This window comes from Phacochoerus africanus, chromosome 3, assembly GCF_016906955.1.
Source record: "Phacochoerus africanus isolate WHEZ1 chromosome 3, ROS_Pafr_v1, whole genome shotgun sequence".
Lineage (NCBI taxonomy): Eukaryota > Metazoa > Chordata > Mammalia > Artiodactyla > Suidae > Phacochoerus > Phacochoerus africanus.
Genome location: NC_062546.1, coordinates 112,622,052 through 112,647,105, shown reverse-complemented (window position 1 = coordinate 112,647,105; position 25,054 = coordinate 112,622,052). Strand labels below are relative to the sequence as shown.

The window sequence follows — 25,054 nt, the reverse complement described above, 5'->3', positions numbered from 1 at the left end:
AACTGAATGCAGCAAATGTTATTTTAATTATGTTTTCAATTTGTTATCTATACTTACCAGGTACGCCAGGTAAGGGACCTGCTGCTGGTGGAAAGTTGCCACTGTCAACACTCCCACCAGGCCATGACTCTACCGAAACTTCACAATTTGGAGGTAAATATGTAGGGTTACAGTGACAGTTCCGTTTATTATTACATACCTGAAACAAGGAGAAATATCACCTTATAAATAAGTATATAAAAAGTTATTTGCGTTCAGATAGAATTTTGAAATAATACCAGTTAGATAAGGCTGACTTTCTTATCACAGTTGGTTTATGAATGTGTGTGTGTGTGTAGCTGTGTGTGTGCTTTCCAAGGATCACTCTCAATGATTTCTATTCTTGCCTCATAGTATTGGTACTTACACCTTGATTGTGGCATTTTTCCGCAGTACAGTCATAATTTAAATATGAAGAATCTATACATCTCTTACTCCTGCACACCTAGAAAGGAAATATCCCTTATAAGTTAAATGAAACATCATCTGTATTTGGCATCTAACTAAAAGTATTCCATATTATACTGACATAAGAGGTATTCATTTAATAATTAATTCATTTAATTAATACACTAACAATAAGTGATTAATTTATAGTGCTATGTTTTCACTGCTATATTAGACTGATTATTATCTGAAAGTAAACAAAACCATAAAAGCATCTTCCCTGATTATAATAGAATAGGAGGTACAGATATGAAATTAAAGATAAGTATATAATAAATACTATAATGAAAAATAGTTTTATGAAATAATAAAAAACACAGAATTTATCTAATATGTGAGGACAGTGAAACTTTTTTATTGAACTCTGATGTTGAACAGGACTTAAACTAGCATAGAAATGAAAGATAAAGTACTTGTAGAAAAAGAATAAATATTCAAAATGACCCTACACTGGAAGGCATTATGAAACTTTTAAGAAGTATTAAGGGCAGTGCAACTGTTACACAAAGAGCAGCCATTCAAACATTAGATAACTAAATATTTGAGTCTTACAGTGCACCTGGCCTTGAAAACACAGTAGTGAATAATAGCAACAGCAATCTCATATTACTCTCATTGCAGTACGAGATATAGAAACATACACACAAACAAAAAACCTGCATGATATGACAGAAGTTATGCAGTGTTTGTGTCTTACGGTCTTAATCAGAAAGTTGGTCTATAACCTATAAGCAATTGGTTGTATTTAGAGATTTAATTGGAAGATGGAAAGCTGATAAAAGGAATTTTGAAAAAGAGAGTATAAAGGGCAAGAGAAAATATAGAGAGGAAAAACTAGAGTAACGTCACAGTAGTTCAGGAAAATGACAACCTCATAGTGAAAATGAGTGGCAGTGGTGTTGATTAAACATGGTGGTTATATTTAACATACAGTTAAATAGTTTAATCCACTTAAGTTTAGTGATTGTATACAAAGGATGAAAAGAGAGATGGGGGGTGACACCAAGGTTTCTGGTATGCCTAACTTTCTTGATTGTTACAATGAATGAGATGGGCAAGCTAAACATAAAGCTCAGACGTTTAGAAATATTATTTTTTGAGATTTCTTTTTACTTATAATATCAAATAATATTATGCTTCAAATTTAAAAAAAATGTTTCCTGCACTCATAGAAAGGCTCACAGCGACTGATGGTAAACCAAAGAACACGTAATTGGAAGTATTATTTTTGTAAAAAAAGGTTTTCTAGATAACACTGTCAATGTATCTTTGGAGTTATTTCCTCTTAAAAATATATGACCAACATATGCTAATTTTTAAAGTCAGAGAGTGAATCTGCTCACATAGGTTTTTCTAAATGTACTGAGTATGAAAAATATGTTATTAATGATGTCTTATAATTATGGCAACCATCTCTCCCCCACCTTCACTGTTTAAGACTTAGGGAAAAAATATACTGATGATAAATAGATGGTCAGGTTATACTGAGTGGTTTTGATAACAGTATAAAAGTTCAAGTTCTGGATATAGGCTAGTGTTCCTACACTTAAAAATGTATTTATTCTGTTAGAATGACGTCTTGACGCCTAACTAGAACTAGGGCAGAAAAGTTAGATATAATTTGTAAAGCTGTTTTGTAGAAGGTAAGCCTAAGTCTTGTAACCATTAAATAAATGTTCTGAACCAGAGAAGAAAAGTTGAAAAGGGATTCTTGATATTACTGGTACTTTTTTTTTTTTTTTTGTAAAATAGAATTATTGGAGTTCTCATTGTGGCTCAGTGGTAACGAACCCAACTAGTGTCCATAAGGACATGGGTTCGATCCCTGGCCTTGCTGAGTGGGTTAAAGGACTCAGCATTGCTGTGAGCTATGGTGTAGGTCATAGACATGGCTCGGATCCCCATTGCTGTGGCTGTGGTGTAGGCTGGGGGCTACAGCTCTGAGAGGACCCCTAGCCTTGGAATTTCCATAGGCCATGGGTGCGACCCTAAAAAGAAAAAAAAAAAAAAAGAAAGACAGAATTAGTATTTTTTAAGCTTTAACATACTACTTCAGTTGCATCATGTAATAAGGCTAGAGAGAAACACAATTCAAACTAGGAACCTAACTACAAAATCACAGAAGTTATTTATCACCATACAGGAATAATACTATATAAGGAACATAATGGTTCTTTACCAAACTCTTTGAAATAGTTTTTTTGTTTGTTTGCTTTGTCTTTTGTCTTTTTAGCGCCACACCGTGGCATATGGAGGTTCTCTGGCTAGGGGTCGAATCGGAGCTACAGCTGCCAGCCTAAGCCTCAGCCACAGCAATGCCAAACCTGAGCCGCATCTGCGACCTACCCCACAGCTCATGGCAACGCTGGATCCTTAATCCACTGAGCTAAGCCAGGGATCGAACCTATAACCTCATGGTTCCTAGTCGGATTCGTTTCTGTGCCACAACAGGAACTCCTGAAATAGATTTTTGACATTTGTTTTGAGATAAGAAAGATAATGCAGCTCAGATCCCATGTTGCTGTGGCTCTGGTGTAGGCCGGCTGCTGCAGCTCTGATTAGACCTCTAGCCTGGGAACCTCTATATGCTATGGGAACAGCCCTAGAAAAGGCAAAAAGACAAAAAAAAAAGGAAAGAAAGATAATGCAACTTCCTACTTCCAGAATAAGTGTCTCTAGAAACTTTCTTGCAGAGAAACTAAAATGGTGAATATAATAAAAAATGTATACACATACTTTTAAAAAACACATGATTGTACTTGAGATAAAGTAAAAATTATTTTTAGGCACAGAAAATGGGAGACAATATAACGCCACAAAAGTAATCATAACATGAAACCAGCATTTCTCCAGTGGTCATTAGTGGCTAAACCTGTAGGATGTTAAGTGATTATATACACTGTACACCAGTGACATAATTAAAAGCAGATTTTACCAAATCCTGAAAAAATAATCTGGAAGGTGACATGAGCAAATGATGCACTAGGAAGCCCCAAGTCTTGTTCTCCCTTAGAGCTATTAGAAGAAGACAAAGGAGGAGGAGGAGGAAGAGGGGGAAGGAGGAGGGAGAAGGAGGAGGGAGAGGAAGCAAAGGAGAAGAGAAAGGAGGATAAGATGGAAAAGGAGGAGGATGAGGGATAAAGGGGAGGGGGAAGAGGAAAACTGGCTAAAACAACCTATAAGAGTTCTGGCAGCAGTCAAAAGTCTACAGCAACTAAGCAAATGCCCCCAAAAAGCCACAATCAAAATGGCAGAACATTTTGTGGCATGTTGCTCACCCTTGTCCCACTAACTCATGGCATGACACAGTCTTTGTTTGGATAAGGCAGTAGCTGAATTCTAGTTCCCTCCCTTGAACTGAAGGGAATAGAAGACACTTTATTTTCAATATGTAATCTGTCTGGGAGCTCCTTGAAGACCGGTCTCTGTTTCACCTAACTTGGATCTCAGGTGGACATGGCTCAGGAACTGCAGGCAGACTAAGACTTGTAGACATACGCAGCAGAGAGAATGGATGGAGACATACAATAGACTATCTAAAGCTCTAAGGCAACCATGGAATGAGACTGGAAAAATAAGCCTTTTTTTTTTTTAAATGGCCACACCCACAGCATATGGAAGTTCCCAGGCGAGGGGTGGAATGGGAGCTGCAGCTGCTGGCCTACACCATAGTCATGCAATAGGGGATCCGAGCTGCATCTGCCATCTACACCACAGCTCATGGCAACTCTGGATCCTTAACCCACTGAGAGAGGCCAGGGATCAAACTTGCAACCTCCTGGATACTAGTCCTGTTCGTTATCTTTGAGCCACAATGGGAACTCCTGAAAAATAGGACATTTTAAAGCATCTATGTATGTGGGGAATAAGAAAAGCCACAAAAAATGCAGAAAAGATGCATATTCACAGATACCTCAGAATATCACAAGCTTTCTCCTCAGGCTAATACCAAGGCTCAGAGTACACCCAATAAATTAGAAAAACACTACACTAGAACAAAGCCAGACTGCAAACATTGGAGAAGTGTCTCTTTTTCCAGAAGTCCAATTTTCAACAACAACAAAAATCACATGGTATAAAAAGAAACAGGAAAACATTGTCCATTAAAAATTGAAATGACAAAATATTATTTTTAAATAACTGAACCTAGAAAAAGCAGATAATTTTCTAGAAACATACAGCCTGCCAATACTGAGTCAAGAAGAAACAGATAATTTGAACAGACTGATCATCAGAAGTGAAATAGAATATGTAAAAGAACCAAAAAACACAAAACAACTCCCTGGCAAACCAAAGTCTGGAACTGGATGACTTCACTCAAGAATCCTGCCAAACATACAAAGAAGAATTTATACCCATCCTTCTCAAACTACTCCAAAAAAATCGAGGCGGGAACACTCCCAAATTCATTCTATGAAACCACTATCAAAAAGACACTACACAAAAAAATTATGGGCCAATATCTCTGATGAATATAGATACAAAAATGCTTAAGAAAATATTAGCAAGTTTAATCCAGTAACACATCAAAAAGGTAATACACTGTGATAAAGTATGACTCATTCTAAATTCACAAGGATGGTTCAATGTACACTAATATAATATGCCACATAAACAAAAGGAAAGAGAAAAATCAAATTGTCATTTCAATAGACACAGAAAAAGCATTTGACAAATTCAACATCCATTCATTATAAAAACTCTCAATGAAGTAGGTATAGAAGGAACATATCTCAACATAATAAAAGTGATTTACTGCAAATGTACAGCCAACATAATACTCTGTGGTGAAAAGCTGAAAGCCTTCCTGCTAAATTCAGGAAAAAGACAAGGCTCCCCACTCTCACCATTTCTATTCAACATAGTATTGGAAGTCCTAGGCACAACAATAAGACAAAAAAAGAAAAGCGTCTAAATTGGGAGGGAAGAGGTAAATATTGTTGGTATTTGCAATGACATAATACTCTATATAGAGAACAATAGAGTCTCCATAGAAAAACCCTTAAAATTAATGAATTCAGCAAAGTAGCGGGATACCAGATTAACATATAGAAATCTGTTGTTTCTTTTTTTTGTCTTCTTGCCATTTCGTGGGCCACTCCCACGCCATATGGAGGTTCCCAGGCTAGGGGTCAAATCAGAGCTGTAGCTGCCAGCCTACGCCAGAGCCACAGCAACACGGGATCCGAGCCGCGTCTGCAACCTACACCACAGCTCACTGCAACGCCGAATCGTTAACCCACTGAACAAGGGCAGGGACCGAACCCGCAACCTCATGGTTCCTAGTTGGATTCGTTAACCACTGCACCACAACGGGAACTCCTGTTGTGTTTCTTTACACTAACAATGAAATAACAGAAGGAGAAAGAAAAGGAGTTCTCTGGTAGCCTAGTGGTTAAGGATTCAGTGTTGTCACTGCCATGGCTTGGGTTCGATTCCTATCCCAGAAACTTCCACGTGTCATAACTGTGCCCCCTCCTCCAAAAAAGAAAAAGAAAGAAAGATAAAGTAAAAATAATTCCTGTTTAAAATTGCATCTAAAAAAATTCCTAGGAATAATCTTAACCAAGGAGGTGAAACAACAATACACTGAAAACTATAAAGCATTGATAAAGGAAACTGAAGATAATTCAAATAAATGGAAAGATACCTTGTGTTCTTGGATTGGATGAATTAATATTGTTAAAACATCCATACTACCCAAAACTATCTATAGATTTAATGTGATCCCCATAAAAACACCCATAATATTTTTCACAGAACTAGAACAAATAATTTAAAAATTTATATGGAGCCAAGAATTGCCAAAGCAATCTTGAGCAAAAGAACAAAGCTGGAGGTACACCCCTTCCAGACTTTAGAGTATACAACAAAGTCCCAGTAATCAAAACAACATGACACTGGCACAAAAACCAGACTTGTGGAACAGAATAGAAATCCCAGAAGTAAATATATCTTTGACATAGGCAGCAAGAATATACAATGAAGAAAAGACAGTCTCTTCAACAAGTGGTGGTGGGAATACAGACAGCTACATGTAAATCAATGAAATTAGAACATCCCCTTACATCATATACAAAAATAAACATAAAATGTTTTAAGGACCTACGTATAAGACACAACACCATAAAACTACTAGAAGAGAACACAGGCAAAACATTCTATATGTACATATTATACATACATAAAAAGAAAGAAATACTGCTATTTGCAATAATGTGAATGGACCTAAAGAATATAATGCTTAGTGAAATAAGTCAGACAAACAAAGTGAAATACTGTATGATATCACTCATATGTAGAAACTTAAAAATAATGCAAATGAATTGTATGTGCAAAACCGAAACTTATTTATTACAGATATAGAAAACAATCTGTGGTTGCCAAAGGGGAGACTGAAGTGGGGAGGGACGTATTAGGAGTATAGGATTAACAGATACAAAGCACTATCTATAGAATAGATAGGTAACAAAGATATACTGTATAGTACAGGGGATTATACCCATTATCTTATAATAATCTATAATGGAATATAATCTAATGGAATATAATCTAATGGAATATAATATAATGGAATGAATCACTTTGCTCTACATCTGAAACTAAAACAATATGGTAAATCCATTATACTTCAATTTTAAAAAAAGTTTATAGAAGTTTCAAGAAAATGAAAAGAGTAATCATATCTCAGATTATGTGGCTTTTATTGCTTTTTCCTTTGCTCTGTGAATTCTTTAATATTTTCATCACTAAAATGGGCATATGTTACTTTAACCACTATTTTTAAGTAATCGTATTAAAATATAATTTATTACATTGAAAATACTGTGTAACCTGAGATAATGAATAAAAACAATTAAAAAACAGTAATGATTCTCAATTCAGTTAGGTATATGATTTCCATGAAAAAGTACTAAATCGCTAACGAAATATTCATAGTGTTATATATGCATGAATGCAGGTTATATTTTTTTCTTTAAAATTTTTTTCTCATTTTCGAAATTTTTAATTTTCTTATTTTTTGAAATTAAATGTGCACTTAAAATTAGGAGAAAAATACCAAATATACATTAAAATTTTAAATTAGGAAATTTCTTGGTAATACAAGTCTACATACCTTATTTTCACCACAAACAGTTCCATCTTTTACCCACATCTTTTCACTGTTTCTATCATTATATGGATAATCCACTGTAACACAGATTTTTCCATTTATGTTGCTATAAGTAATAGTGGCATTCGGAATAGTAAGTATAGTTGTTCTTTCATATGTACATATTATTTTTCCACATCGCAGATCACTATAATTTACCAACAATTAAAAATCATTAGTTTTCAATACAGAGAAATATTACGATATCATTTCTAAAGGAAAAAGACTTAAATAAAGCATTAAGGCCTGGTAAAAATGTATGCAACTAGTTCTGAAACACCAAAAACTATGACGGCCTTTCCTGCATTGTTAATAAAAACATTTTAGTAATTATGAACTACTTCCTATTTGGCCTTATCACTTTTTTGGTAACAATTCTTTACATGTTTTTGAATTTTTTTTTATTATTTTTGGGGCTGCATCTGCAGCATAAGAAAGTCCCCAGGCTAGGGGATGAACTGGAGCTGCATTGCCAGCTTACACCACAGCCACAGCAATGCAGGATACGAGCCACATCCAGACCTACATACACCACAGCTCCTGGCAATGCCGGATCCTTAACCCACTGAGCGAAGCCAGGATGGAACCTGCATCCTCGTGGATACTGGTCGGGTTCATAGTCTGCTGAGCCACAATGGGAACTCCCTACACTTTTTTTATTCTTAAACATAATTTCAAACTTATTCTATCCTAAAACTTAAGTAAAAATTTTCTAATTGCCAGACTGATTGGATTTTCTCCTCTGTTTTACAAACATAATGTGTACTCTCCACATTATGGGTTCCAAACTGACAAGATCTTGAGGCATACATTCAAGAAGCAGTATATACAATAAATATTAACACTGAACCACTAAGATATCTCACAGTGTTAGTGCCTAAACCACAGGGAAAATCACGAAAGTAACCAGAAAATAAAAAAGCATTAATAAAAAAGAACAATAATAAAACTTAAGGCTGACTTTCCAAAAGTAACATTGGAAGTCAGAAGATTATTGAATGACAAAGTTGATATTAAAATATCTAGTGTCTTCCCATTCTGTATGTAAAGAAAATGTCTTTCAAAAGAGATATGGCATTTTCAGACAATAATTAAGAACATTTATCACAAGCAGTCTTGGATTAAAGAAAAGGTAAACAGAAATATGTCTATTCAGCCTCTGCCTGTTGTTTAACTGATTTTTGTTTTGGTACTGAATTGAATGAGCTGTTTATATATTTTGGGTATTGTTGGTCACATCACTTGCAAATACGTACAGCTTTATCAGACTGATGAAATTTCTTTAGAGTGTTTATCATGAGTCAGTTCTATGATTTGTGAAAAATCAGGCACAAAATAAATAAAATTGTGTAGTTAAATCTAAATCAAGGGACCGTGATCTAAATGTGCTCCCCAAATCCCAGAAAAACCATCACACACACAACACACACACACACACACACAATCCCAAGGAAAATGGCTTTAGCGGTAAATTCTTTGAAATATATTAATGAAAAAATAGTACTAGTTTTGCCCAAACTTCTACAGAAAATGACGATGAAACACTTTCCAACTTAGTTTATGAGGCAGGTATTAAAGCCAAAGACATCTCAATATAATGAACATAGAACAAAAATCCTTAACAAAGTATTAGAAAACCACATCTAGAATTATATGGAAATGATTATACACCATGGCCAAGTGTAATTTGCTGAGGAATATAAGAATGAGCTAGTATCTAAAAGCCAGTTCATAAAATAAAGGGGAGGAACATATAACCATCTCAAAGGACAGAAAAAGCATTTCATAAAATCCAGCACTTCTCATGTCCTTCCCCATACAGGTTATTACACGATACTGAGTAGGTTTCCCTGTGCTTTGCAATAGGTTCTCATTACTTATCTATTTTATAAATAGTAGTTTGTGTATGTTAATTCCAACATAATAATATATCCCTTCCCCCAACATTTCCCTTTTGGTAACCATAAGGTTGGTTTAGAAATGTTTGAGTCTGTTTCTGTTTTGTGAATAAATTTTTTGTATGACTTTTAAAATTAGATTCCACATGTTAGTGATCTCATGTATTTGTCTTTCTTTGTATGACCTACTTCACTTACTATGATAATTTCTAGGTCCATCCATATTGCTTCAAATGGCATTATTACATTCTTCACTGTAGCATATGTGCACATCTTCCTTATCCATTCCTCTTTTTAAAAACATTTTATTGGAGTATTGTTGACTTACGTTGTTGTGTGAGTTTCAGGTGTACAGGCAAGTGAATCAGTTATAAACATACATGTGTCCATTCCTTTTCAGATTCTTTTCCCATGTAGGCCACTATAGATTGTTGAGTAGATTTCCCTGTGCTATATAGTAAGTCGTTGTTACTCATCCATTCCACACATAATAGTGTGTATATGTCAATCCCAACCTCTCAATTTATTCCTCCTTCCCACAATTCCCCTTTGATAACTGTAAGTTTGGTTTCAAAATTTTTGAGTCTGTTTCTGTGTTGCAAATAAGTTCTTTTATATCATTTTTATTAGATTCCACATATTAGTGATCTCATATGATATTTGTCTTTGTCTGACTTACTTCGCTTAATATGATAATTGCTAGGTCCATCCATGATTCTGCAAATGACATTATTTCATTCTATTCTATGGCTGAATAATATTTCATTGTATATATGTACCACATTTTCTTTATCCATTAATCTGTTGATGGACATTTAGTTTGCTTCCATGTATTGGCTATTGTAAGTAGTGCTGCAATGAGCTTTGGGGTGCATGTATCTTTTTGAATTATGGTTTTCTCTGAGTATATGCCCAGGAGTGGGATTGCTGGATTATTTGGTAGTTCTATATCTAGCTTTTTTTCCTTTCATTTTAAAAAGTTTTATTGAAGTACAGTTGATTTACAATGTGATAATTTCTGCTGTAAAACAAAGTGATTCAGATATATGTATATACACATCCATTCTGTTTTAGATTTTTTTCCCATATAGATTATCACAGAATATTGGGTAGAGTTCCCTGTGCTATACAGCAGCTTCCCATTGGCCACGAATTCCCTATACGACAGCATATATATGCAAGTTTTTAAAGAACCTCCATACTGTTCTCCATAGTGGTTGCACCAATTTACATTCCCACCAAAACTGTGGAGAATTCCCTTTTCTCCACAACCTCTCCAGCATTTATTGTTTGTAGATTTTTTTAAATGATGGCCGTTCTGACCTGTGTGAAGTGATAGCTTATTGTAGTTTTGATTTGCATTTCTCTAATAACTAGCAATATTGAGCATCTATTTTTTTTCCCCACACTCATGTTATATGGGAGTTCCTAGGCCAGGGATTGAATCTGAGCCACAGCTGTGAACTATGCCACAGATGAGGCAATGCCAGATCCTTAACGCACTGCACTGGGATAGAACCTGCACCTCAGTAGCAACCTGAACTACCACAGAAACAAAGTTGCATCCTTAACTCATTGTACTACGGTGGGAGCTCCTTGAGCATCTTTTCATGAGCTGTTCATGTATTTTGGAGATTAGTCCCTTGTCAGTGGCTTCATTTGCAAAGGATTTTCTTCCATTCCCTGGGCTGTCTTTTCTTTTTGTTTATGATTTACTTTGTTGTGCAAAAATTTTTAAGTTAAATTAGGTCCCACTGTTTATTTTTGTTTTATTTTCATTATTCTAGGAGGTGGATCCAAAAAGATATTGCTGTGGTTTATGGCAAGAGTGTTCTGCCTATGTTTTCCTCTAAGAGTTTTATAGTATTCAACCTTATGTTTAAGTCTAATCCATTTTGAGTTCATTTTGGTGTATGGTGTTAAGAGGAGGTTCTAGTTTCATTCTTTTACAGGGAGCTGTTTAATTTTCCCAGTACCACTTATTGAAGAGACTGTCTTTACTCCATTGTACATTCTTGCCTCCTTTGTCTTAGATTAGTTGACCATAGGTGTGCAGATTTATTTCCTGGCTTTCTATCCTGTTCCATTGATCTATATTTCTGGTTTTGTGCCAGTACACTGTAGCTTTGTAGTATAATCTGACATCAGGGAGCCTAATACTTCCAGTTCTGTTTTTCCTTCTCAAGATTGCTTTGGCTGGAGTTCCCGTCGTGGCGCAGTGGTTAACGAATCCGGCTAGGAACCATGAGATTCAGGGTTCGATCCCTGCCCTTGCTCAGTGGGTTAACGATCCGGCGTTGCCTTGAGCTGTGGTGTAGGTTGCAGACGCGGCTCGGATCCTGCGTTGATGTGGCTCTGGCATAGGCTGGCAGCTACAGCTCCGATTAGACCCCTAGCCTGGGAACCTCCGTATGCCGTGGGAGCGGCCCAAGAAATGGCAAAAAGACAAAAAAAAAAAAAAAGATTGCTTTGGCTATTCAAGGTCTTTTGTGTTTCCATACAGATTTAAAAAATTTTTGTACCGAGTCACTTTGCTGTACACCTGAAACTAAAACAACTTGTAAGTCAACTATACCCCAATAAAATCTAAAAAAATAAAAATTGTCCCATGTACATGTCTTTATGTGTGTGCAGTACACAGAGCTACCACGGAGGGATATTCCTATAACACACATCACATGTGATTATCATAGAACACATATTCAGAATATAAAATAACCAGATGCAAGAAGAAACAGCTGTACATTACTGAGTGCCCAAAACACAAAAACTAAGATGGGCCACATGCCAAAGAATTCGAGATGAAAAACAACCAAAAAAAGATGGCAAAATCAGTAAGTTTAAAATGATTAGAATCCTAATGTTATCAAAATATTACAAAAATAAGATTCTAAGAAAAAAATGGAGATTTTATAAAGCACTAACTTCTAGAAAAATATACAGTCCCTTTCCTAGGTCAGTTTCCCAAGGCTGTAGAAATAAAAACAAAAATAAACAAATGGGACCTAATCAAACTTATAAGCTTTTGCACAGCAAAAGAAACTATAAAAAAGAAAAGACAGTTTATGGAATAGGAGAAAATATTTGCAAGTGATGAGACCAATAAGGGCTTAATTTCCAAAATATACAAAAATTAAATAACTCAATAACAATAAAACAAACAACCTAATTTTTAAGAAGGTCAGAAGAATTGAATAGTAATTTTTCCAAAAAGGAAATGCAGATGGTCAACAAACACATGAAAAGATCCTCAACATCACTAATCATCAGAGAAATGGAAATCAAAATGACAATAAGATATCATCTTACACCTGTCAAAATGGCTATTGTTAAAAAGACCAAAAAAAGTGTTTTTCAGGATGTGGACAAAAGAGAAAAGGAGTGTATCATAGATGGGCATGTACATTGGTATAGCCACATGAAAAACAGTGTGCAGTTTCCTTAAAAAGTTTTAAAATAGAACTATCATATGGTCTGGCAATTCCACTCCTGGATATTTATTGGAAGAAAAGGAAAACAGTACTTCAAAGAGATATATGTACTCCAATGTCAATAGCAGCATTTTAAAAATAGCTAAGATATGGAAGTAACCTAAGTATCCAAATGAATAAAGATGTGAGATATACCTATATTATTTATATATTATATATATTATAGAATATTATTCATCCATGAAAAATGAAAATTTTCCATTTGCGAGAACTTGGATGAAACTGGATAAGTATATGGCTTCATGAAATTAGAGAAAAACAAGTATTGTATGTTTTTATTTTAATGTGGAACATAAAAATAAAACAAATATAACAAAACAAAAACCACAGAACAAACTAGTGGTTATGGGCTGGGGGGTGGGGTGGTTGAGAAAGCACAAAGTGAGTGAAGGGGATTAAGAGGTATAAACTACTAATAAAACAAATATGTCACAAGGATACACAGCACAGGGAATATAGTCTGTATTTTATATTAACTTTGTATGGTGCATGATCTATCAAATGTTGAATCACTATATTTTATATCTAAAACTGAGATAATATTGTAACTATATAGAAAGTCATAAATGTATGCAAAATTTCCATTATGGATTATTTGTAGTATCCAATATAAAGTAAAAAAAAATTTCTATGTGTGTCAAAAAATTAAACAATGATTCAGGTACAAATAAAGCACTAGATATCAATAGCAAAATGACACAGATATTTCAATTAGTAGAGAAGCACTTTATAGCAGCTAATATAAAAACATCAATTATTTAAAGGAAAATATAATCATAACAGCTATAAAGCTTCCTTTAGTCAGTATATGCTTTAGCAATTGTGAAACAAACTTCTGTGCTTCTGGCTTTGACCATATGAGAAAATAACTTAGAAATGTAAAATGTATTTTGTATATATTTGAAGTGTCTAACTGGAAGTAAAACTATCACTATAAGTTCATGCTTTTAAAATCAGAGATACAGGAGACAGGATTAAGATGGCAGAATAGAAGGACTGGAGCTCAACCTCTCTCCTAAAAACAACAAAATTAACAACTAAAAGCTGTGAATTCTTCACCCAAATGGACCGGAAACCTTAAAAAAAAATATCCTACTCCAGAAGAAAAAGAGGAGGACACGTCCAGGGGTAGGAGGGGTGGTTTCATGATATAAACAACCCCATACCTCCTGGGTGGGAAGCCCCACAGACAGGAAACTAACTGGTTCACAGAGATTCACCTACAGGAGTGAGAGTTCTGAGCCCCACATCAAATACTCATGTGTGGGGATCTGGCACTGGGAGAAAGAGCCCCTGGAGCATCTGGCATTGAAGGCCAGTGGGGCTTGTGCACAGGAGCTCCACAGGACTTGGGGAAACAGAGATCCCATTTTCACATGCATTGGGTCTCAGGGCAGAGCAGTCTCCATAGGAATCTGAGTCAAACCTGACTGCAGTTCTTGGAGGGCATCCTGGGAAAGCAGGGGTGAATGTGGCTTGTTGTGAGGGAAGGACATTAGAAGCAAAGCTCTTGGGAATATTCAGCAGCTGTGCCTTTCTCTGGAGGTGGCCATTTTGGGAAAATCTGGCCCCACCTGTCAGTCAGCACTGAGAAGCCCCAGGGCAAACAACAACCCAGGTGGGATCAAAGCCCCGCCCCTCAATAAACAGGCTACCTAAAGACCCCTCAGGCACACAGCTGCATCTAATCCCATCCAGAGACTAAGCCCCACCCACCAGTGGGCAGGCATCAGCCCCTCCCATCAGAAAGCCTACTGCAAGGCTTTATACTGACTTCAGCCACAGGGGGGCAGACATCAGAAGTAACAGAGGCTCTGACTTTATTATTTGTAAAAAGGTCACCATACCAAAAACCTATAAAAATGAAAAGACAGAGAACTATAACTCAGATGAGGGAGAAAGGAAAAACCCCAGAAAATCAGATAAGCCATGAGGAGATTCTCAACCTCCAGAAAAAAGACTGTTGATGCTGAAAAAAGACTGTTGATGCTGAAGAGGATGCAAGACATTGGAAATAAACTGGAGGCAAAGATGGATAACTTGCAGGAAACAATGACTAAAGATATACAAGACATAAAACTTAAACAAGAAGAGATGCAAAGCAATAACTGAAATAAAAAATTCACTAGAGGCAGCTAACAGCAGAATACAGGAGGCAGAAGAATGAATAAGTGAGGCAGAGGACAGATTATTGGAAATTATGGATGTGGAACAGAAAAGAGAAAAAAGATCGAAAAGAAATGAAAAGAGCCTCAGAGAACTCTGGGACAACGTTAAATGCACCAACATCTGTATCATGGGGTGCCAGAAGGAGAAGGGAGAGAGAAGGGGACAGAAAAAATAGTCCAAGGGATAATAGCCAAAAACTTCCCTAACATGGGGAAGGAATCACTCACTCAAATCCAGGAAGCACAACGAGTACCATATAAAATAAACCTAAGGAGGAATATACCAAGACACATATTAATCAAACTGATCAAAATTAAAGACAAAGAGAAAATCTTGAAAGCAGCTAGGGAAAAGAAACAAATCACATACAAGGGAACCCCAATAAGGTTATCAGCAGATTTTTCAGCAGAAACTCTGCAGGCCAGAAGGGAATGGCATGATATACTTAACATGATGAAAGGAAAAAAACCTCCAACCAAGATTACTTGACCCAGCAAGGCTCTCATTCAGATTTGAAGGAGAAATCAAAACCTTCACAGATAAGCAAAAACTGAGAGAATTCAGCAACACTAAACCAGCCTTATAACAAATACTAAAGGAACTTCTATAGGCAGAAAAGAACAAGAGAAGGAGGAAAGAAAAAAGATCAACAAAAACAAATCCAAAGCAATTAATAAAATGGCAACAAGAACATACATATCAATAGTTACCTTAAATGTTAATGGACTAAATGGCCCAACCAAAAGGCATAGACTGGCTGAATGGATACAAAAACAAGACTCATATATATGCTGTCTTCAAGGGACCTACTTCACTTCTAGGGGCACACACAAATTGAAAGTGAGAGGATGAAATAAAATATTTCATGCAAACGGGGATCAAAAGATAGCTGGAATTCCAATACTCATATCAGACAAAATAGACTTTAAAATGAAGAATATTTTAAGGGACAAAGAAGGACATTACATAATGATCAAAGGATCAATCCAAGAAGATGATGTAACAATTTTAAATATCTACACACCCAACATAGGGTCACCACGACATATAAAGCAACTGCTAACAACCTTAAAGGAATAATTGACAATAACGCAATAATAGTGGGGGACTTTAACACCCCACTTACAGCAATGGACAGATAAACCAGACAGAAAATCAACAGAGACACAGGCCCTGAGTGATGCATTAAATCAGATGGACTTAATAGATATTTATAGGACATTCCAACCAAAAGCAACAGAATACACATTCTTCTCCAGTGCACATGGAACATTTTCTAAGATTGATCACATCCTGGGCTACAAATCCAACCTCGGTAACTTTAAGAAAATTGAAATCATATCAAGCATCTTTTCTGACCACAACACTATATGACTGGAAGTCAACAACAAGAAAAAAACTGGAAAAAACACAAACACGTGGAGACTAAACAACATGCTACTAAACAACCATTGGATAACTGAAGAAATCAAAGAGGAAATTAAAAAATACCTAGCAGCAAATGACAACAAAGATACGACACTCCAAAACCTATGGGATGCAGCAAAAGCCATTCTAAGAGGAAAGTTTATAGCAATACAAGCCCACCTCAGGAAACAAGAAAAAGCTCAAATACACAACCTAACTTTACATCTAAAGCAGCTCGAGAGAGTAAAACAGACAAGACCTAAAGTTAGTAGAAGGAAAGAGATCATAAAGATCAGAGCAGAAATCAATGAAATAGAAACAAAGAAAACCATAGAAAAGATCAATGAAACAAAAAGCTGGTTCTTTGAGAAGATCCAAAAAATTGATAAACCCCTAGCCAGACTTATCAAGCAAAAAAGAGAGAGGTCTCAAATCAGTAAAATTAGAAATGAAAAAGGAGAAGTAACAACGGACATCACAGAAATAAAAAGGATCATAAGAGACTACTATGTGCAACTAGATACCAATAAAATGGAAAACCTAGAAGAAATTGACAAATTCTTAGAAAAGTACAATCTTCCAAGACTAAACCAAGATGAAATAGAAAAGATGAATGGACCAATCATAAGAACTGAAATTGAAACTGTGATTAAAAAACTTCCAACAAACAAAACTCCAGGACCAGATGGCTTCACAGGCAAATTCTATCATTTAGAGAAGAGCTAACACTTATCCTGCTGAAACTATTTCAAAAAATTGCAGAGGAAGGGACACTCCCAAACTCATTCTATGAGGCCACCATCACCCTGATACCAAAACCATACAAAGATACCACAAAAATAAAAGAAAACTACAGGCCAATTTCACTGATGAACATCAATGCAAAAATCCTCAACAAAATACTAGAAAACCACATAAAACAAACATTAAAAGTATTTTACATTATGATCAAGTGGATTTATCCCAGGGATGCAAGAGTTCTTCAACATCTGCAAATTCATCAGTGTGATACACCACATTAACAAACTGAAGAATAAAAACCACATGATCCTCTCAATAGACACGGGAAAAAGCCTTTACAAAATCCAACACCCATTTCTGATAGAAACCCTTCAGAGAGTGGGCATAGACGGAACCTACCTCAACATAATAAAGGCCATGTATGACAAACCCACAGCGAACATCATTCTCAATGGTGAAAAGCTGAAAGAATTCCCGCTGAGATCAGGAACAAGACAAGGATGTCCGTACTCACCACTATTTTTCAACATAGTTCTGGAAGACCTAGCCACTGTAATCAGAGAAGTAAAAGAAATAAAAGGAATCCAAATTGGAAAGGAAGAAGTAAAACTATCCCTATTTGCAGATGACATGATACCATACCTAGAGAATCCTAAAGACGCTACCAGAAAACTGTCAGAGCTCATCCATGAATTTGGCAAAGTCACAGGATTCAAAATTAACACACAGAAATTGATGGCATTTCTATACACTAACAATGAAAGATCAGAAAGAGAAATTAGGGAAGCAATCCCGTTTACCACTGCATCCAAAAGAATAAACTACCTAGGAGTAAACCTACCTAAAGACACAAAAGACCTGTACTCTGAAAACTATAAGATGCTGATGAAAGAAATCAAAGATGACACAAATAGGTGGAAAGACATACCATGCTTGTGGATTGGAAGAGTTAATATTATCAAAATGACTATACTACCTAAGGCAATATAAAGTTTCAATGTTATCCCTATCACATTACCAAGGACATTTTTCACAGAACTTGAACAAAATGTTTTAAAGTTTGTTTGGAAGCGCAAAAGACCCAGAATAGCCAAAGACATCCTGAAAAAGAAGAATGGAGCTGGAGGAATCAGGCTCCTGGACTTCAGAATAGACTACAAAGCAACAATCATCAAAACCACATGGTACTGGCACAAAGACAGAAATATAGATCAGTGGAACAGAACAGAAAGCCCAGAATTCAACCCACGCACCTACAGCCAACTCATCTATGACAAAGGAGGCAGGGATATACAATGGAGAAAGGACAGCTTGTTCAATAAGAGGTGCTGGGAAAACTGGACAACCACATGGAAAAGAATGAAACTAGAACACTCCCTAACACCATACACAAAAAGAAAGTCCAAATGGATTAAAGACCTAGATATAAAACCAGACACTATCAAACTCTTAGAGGAAAACATAGGCCAAACACTCTGACATAAATGACAGCAACATCTTCTCAGATCCACCTCTTAGATTATTAACAATAAAAACAAAAATAAACAAATGGGACCTAATCAAACTTCAAAGTTTCTGCACAGCAAAGGAAACTCTAAACAAAACCAAAAGACAACCCACAGAACCGGAGAAAATCTTCACAAATGAATCGATTTACAAGGGATTAATCTCCAAAATTTATAAACACCTTCTGCAGCTCCATACAAAAAAAACAAACAACCCCATCAAGAAATGGGCAGAAGATCTAAACAGACAGTTCTCCAGAGAAGACATACGGATGGCCAAAAAACACATGAAAGGATGTTCAACATCACTCATCATTAGAGAAATGCAAATCAAAACCACTATCAGGTACCACCTTACACCAGCCAGAATGGCCATCATCAAAAAGTCTACAAACAAGAAGTGCTAGAGACGGTGTGGAGAAAAAGGAACCCTAGTACACTCTTGGTGGGATGGTAAATTGGTGCAACCACTGTGGAAAACAGGATGGAGATGCCTCAGAAAACTACAAATATAACTCCCATTGGATCCAGCAATTCCACTCCTGGGCATCTATCTAGAGAAAACCATGACTCACAAAGACACATGTACTCCGATGTTCATTGCAGCACTATTTTCAATAGCCAAGACATGGAAACAACCTAAATGTCCATTGACAGAGGAGTGGATCAAGAAGATGTGGTACATATACACAACGGAATATTAGCCATTAAGAAGAATTAAATACCAGCATGTTTAGCAACATGGATGGACCTAGAAATTATCATGCTAAGTGAAGTCAGCCATACAATGAGACACCAACATCAAATGCTTTAACTGACATGTGGAATCTGAAAAAAGGACAGACTGGACTTCTTTGCAGAACAGATGCTGACTCACAGACATTGAAAAACTTATGGTCACCAAAGGAGACAGTTTGGGGGGTGGAGGGATGTGCTTTGGTTGTGGGATGGAAATCCTGTGAAATCAGATTGTTATGATCATTATACAACTATAGATGTGATCAATTTATTTGAGTAATAAAAAAATAAAATAAATAAAATCAGAGATACAGGACATGGATATAGAAATAAATATGTGACACGTGTATTCTTGCTTTGTTGACTGAGTAGACTTAGAGATAATGAAAAACAGTAGAAATAAGCATACCTGGTGTCCAGATGTTTATTTTATAAGTACTATTCTCTACTAAAATGAATCTGGGCTAATTGGATAACTAAGTGAATCCAGAGCAAAGGTAGGAAAAATAAAATAGGAGCCAATAACACCCTTTTTTGTGCTAGAAAAATTTGTAAGGTTTTAAAGACATTGTGGCCAATTAAAAGAAACCCTCACTAGACAAAAATGAAACAATTTGAAAAAAGTAAGCCTTAAACAAATGATGATAGTAATATATTATATACTATTGAATCAAATAACAATTGCTAATTTTGAATTGATGTGAATAAATAAATATAAATTAATAAATAAATATAGAGAAAGGAATAATTCTTTCTACATTATATTTCTAGCTTAATGTCAGCAGCAACAATGGAGTTGAAAATCATTGATGGACTTTAAAACTAGTGGGTGAAAGTTTGAAGAGAATATGTCCATAGTTTCAATATTAATTCCTCCCCCATAAATTAAACATTAAACACAAAGAGAAAGAATACCCTTACAATTGAGAGACCTAAGGAAAATTAACTTTACCAAATTATTTAACATAAAATATGCCACATTGAGAGAAAATAGCTGGTACCTTTAAAAAATTGCACCTGAGGTTACAATAACACTTCAGTGGCAAACATGCAAAAATTTATAACACAAATCCAATTATGAAAAATATCAAACTCAATTTGAAGAATATTTTATAAAATAATGTACCTGTAGTATTTTTTAAAAACCAAGGAAAAGAAACAAAGGAAAACAAAGGAAATTTTCTAGATGAAAGTTTAAAAACTAAATACAAACACTTCAATCCAGATTTGCTCCTAAACAAGGCAAAAGAGGTAGAAATACTTAATTGAGATAACGAGTGAAGTTTTGTTATGAACTGTGTTTGACAGCTAGAAAATAACTATTTAAAAAAAAAAACCTATTCTCAAGAAAGACGCAATGATTTATTTAGGGATGCAGAAGCACAGTATCCAACTTCTATTCAAGTGGTTTAGGAAAAATCATTTTGAAGGGAGGAGAGGAGAGTTAGAAAAACAGAAGGATAAAGAAAATGGGCAAAATGTAAGCCATTGGTAAATCCCAGTAAATGTGATACAGGGATTCTTTTTGCTCTTAATGCACACAAGAAATTTTTTTACAGAAATTTAATTTTTGCTATCAAATCAACTTTGGAATAGTGTCAAAATAAAATATTACAGTTATAATAACATTATAGTTCTCATAAATATAATAATCATAATGGTTAACAGTTAACACTCACATAGTGCCTACTATGTGTCAGCCCCTTTCTAAATGCTTTTCATAGAGTGTCTAAATTCCACACTGGCACCAGCCCAATGATGTTAGTTAAGTTGATATACATATTTTACATATTAGAGAAGTGAGGCACATGACTAAATTCACACAAGTAGGTTAGCATTGAGATTAGTATTTGAAACCAAGATGTCTACTTATAGAGTACATGTTCTTAAATACAGTGCTTTACTTCCTGATAATAAAAATTCATGCATTTTAAATTAGATCACTGTAAAGAATGGTCATCCTTTGTAAAATTAAAGTGACAACATGCAAAATATAAATGATCAGTCCTTCTAAGTAATGGGTCATTAATGTACCTATATGTAAATTAAATGCTCTGTGGGATGGTACAAGAGATAGTGTGGATGTTTGGGAAAGATAAGTACAGACGTTCTGTATTTAAGACATTTATAATTTGATTAAATATAATCTTCATGATCAAGTGATATTTTGATTATACATAAAGTTAATTATCTCATGGTATTTTCAAATTTAAGGCAATAAATAAAGTATCTCAGATAGATTTTTTTAAAGCATACTTAGGATGACACTGTGTGTATCCTGAAGCAGTTAAACCACAGGCCCCGGACTCATCGGTCTTAGAATTAAGATGTGTAAAACAGTCTTCAGTACCATAATCTGCACCTGAAAAAAAATGTGATTAGTCATATTCAACTTACATTAATTTAAAATAATTTGTGGGTACACAAAATTCTGAGATTGTTTAAAACATTGCACAAAATAAGAACATAATTCAAAATTGAAAATAAAAGCTAGTTTTAAAATTATAAAAAAAACACTTCAATGAAAGATCTGAAAATTGAAAGTACTCTTGTCTACTGTCCAAACAGATACCTTGGGATTAACTACTGTGTGTAATTTATCTCCTAATTTTTAGTAAATCTAGGAATATGTAAGTATATAAAAAACTTTTTTAAAAACAAACAAGTGACTTATTGGTCAATAGCGTTTTGCATAAATATGTTTACAAGTCAAATCATTAAAATAATATCTTATTTTTTTTAGTCCTAATTTCCTCAGACCAAAAAATCTAGAAGTCACAACTGGATATTTATTATCCGAACCACACACTTACTGTTTTTAATTCTCATAAGATCCAGTCTACCTAAAGAGCAGTTTATTATCATAACTCCATCAATTCTGCTGAATTAGAGGATTAATCCAGAAACCTTTGATAGGGAGATTTAACCATGAAGAAAAATGACACAACTAAGAGGAGCCCCAGCAGACCCATCAGGATCTCAGTTGAAGCTCCTAGAAGCAGTAATAAACTGAAAATAAGCAGTTGACTTTTGTCCCAGGAGTCATTTTCAAATCTGGTCATGGTGTGAGAAATCAAAATAATTTGAAATGATTATGGAGAGACAGATATAAACATAAATTTAAATTTTTAAAATCTGTATGACACAGTGTTTACATGACTGTTCCTAGATACTCAAGAACACTAAGCAGAATTACATGCAAGCCACTAAGACATATTATAATACAAATGGCAGAAAGTAAAGATAAGTATAGGATTCTAAAAGGCAGCAAAAGAAAAACATAGTTAATTATAAGGGAACCCCCATAAGGCTATCAGCTGATTTCTCTACAGAAACACTGCAGGCCTGAAGAGAGTGGCAAGTATATTCAAAGTTCTAAAAGAGAAAAATTTGCAGCCTAGAATATGCTACACAGCAAGATTATCATTTAAAATAGAAAGAAATAATTTCTCAAACAAATAAAAACTAAAAGAATACAGCAACACTAAACCCATTCTAAAAGAAATACTGAAAGATCTCCTCTAAAGAAGTAAGAAGATATAGGATGGAGGAAATCACAATTGGAAAGTAATCACTTAAAAGAGCCAGTAAACAGATATAAAAGGAAAAAAACCTGTTTGTAAAAGTGACAGGAAACAAAATGAAGAGCAAAAGGATAAATATGAAGCTGTAAAAAAAGGACATCAAAATCATAAAATGCGGGGAAGTAGAGTAGGAAAATATAGACTCATTTTTTAAAGAATGTGTTTGAGCCTATATGAAATATCAAGCTAAATCAAGCAGATACAGGAAGGTATTAACATACTTGAAAAATAGGGCAACCACAAATCAAAACCAAACAATACATTCACAAAAACTAAAAAGAAGAGGACAGAGGCACAGCCACAGCAATGCAAGATCTGATCTGTGTCTGTGATGTACACCATAGCTCATGGCAATGCCGGATCCTTAACACACCGAGGCCAGGGATCAAACCTACATCTTCATGAATACTAGTTGGGTTTGTTACCATAGGCAAAATGGGAACTCCTCAGCAAAATTTATCCAACTGAATCTAAAAATACATTAAAAAAAATCATACACCACAACCAAGTGGGATTCATTCCAAGTTCACAAGGATAGTTCGACTTAGGCAAATTCCATATTAACAAAAGAAAAGTCAAAAGCCACATGATCATCTCAATAGATGTAGAAAAAGCGTTTGACTTAATCCAACATCTATTCATGATAAAAACTCTTACTAAAGTTCATATAGAGGGAACATATCAACATAATAAAAGCTGTTTATGACAAACCCACAGCCAATATAACCCACAACAGAGAAAAGCTGAAAGCCTTCCCACTAAACTCTGAAACAAGACATAAAACTGGAATTCCTAGCCACAACAATCGAAAAAGAAATAAAGTGTATCCAAATTGGAAGAGAAGAGGTAAAACTGTCACAACCCACAGATGACATGGTGCTATATATAGAAAACCTTCAAGAATCCGCACAAAAACTACTCAACCTGATCAATGAATTCAGCAAAGTAACAGGATACAAGATTAATATTCAGAAATCTGGAGTTCCCATCATGGCTCAGTGGAAACAAATCTGATGGATATCCATGAGGATGTGGGTTTGATCCCCAGCCTCACTCAGTGGATTAAGGATCTGGCTTTGTCATGAGCTGTGGTGTAGCTTGCAGATATGGCTCGGATCCTGCATTGCTGTGGCTCTGGTGTAGGCCGGCAGCTACAGCTCTGATCCCCGTCCAGAGAACTTCCACATGCTTCCAGTGCAGCTGATTAAAAAAAAAAAGAGGAGTTCCTATCGTGGCTCAGTGGTGAACGAATCTGACTAGCATCCATGAGGATGCAGGTTCGATCCTTGGCCTTGCTCAGTGGGTTAAGGATCTGGTGTTGCTGTGAGCTGTGGTATAGTTCGCAGATGCGGCTCGGATCCCACATTGCTGTGGCTGTGGTATAGGCCAGCAGCTACAGCTCCAATCTGACCCCTAGCCTGGGAATCTCCATATGCTGTGGGTGTGGCCCTAAAAAAAAAAAGACAAAAAAAAAGAAATTGGTTGCATTTCTGTATACCAACAATGACATATTAAAAAAGGAATATAAAAACACAATACCTTTAAAATCACACCCCTCAAAATTAAATACCTAGGAATAAACCTGAAGAAAGGAGGAGAAAGACTTATTTGTTGACAACTATAAAACATTAATCAAGGAAATTAAAGAAGATTTAAAGAAACAGAAAGATATCCAATGCTCCTGGATTGGAAGAATTAATATCATTAAAATGGCCATACTACCCAAAGCAAACTACAGATTTAATGTGATCCCTATCAAATCACCTATGACATTGTTCATAGAACTTTAGAAAATAATCTATATGGAACCATAGAAGACCCAGAATTGCCAAAGCAATCCTGAGGAAAAAAAAAACCAAGCAGGGGGCATATCTTTCCCAGA

At 35.4% G+C, this 25,054-nt stretch overlaps 1 protein-coding gene across 1 annotated transcript in view; it reads right to left on the bottom strand.

Annotated features, from left to right (window-relative positions):
• Window positions 1-25,054, bottom strand: part of ADAM2 (ADAM metallopeptidase domain 2) — a 68,303-nt gene that overhangs the window by 7,463 nt on the left and 35,786 nt on the right. Inside the window, 4 exon segments of the mRNA XM_047770418.1 lie at window positions 58-199; window positions 407-484; window positions 7,604-7,787; window positions 21,845-21,950. Of these exon segments, the coding sequence (XP_047626374.1) occupies window positions 58-199; window positions 407-484; window positions 7,604-7,787; window positions 21,845-21,950 (510 nt within the window).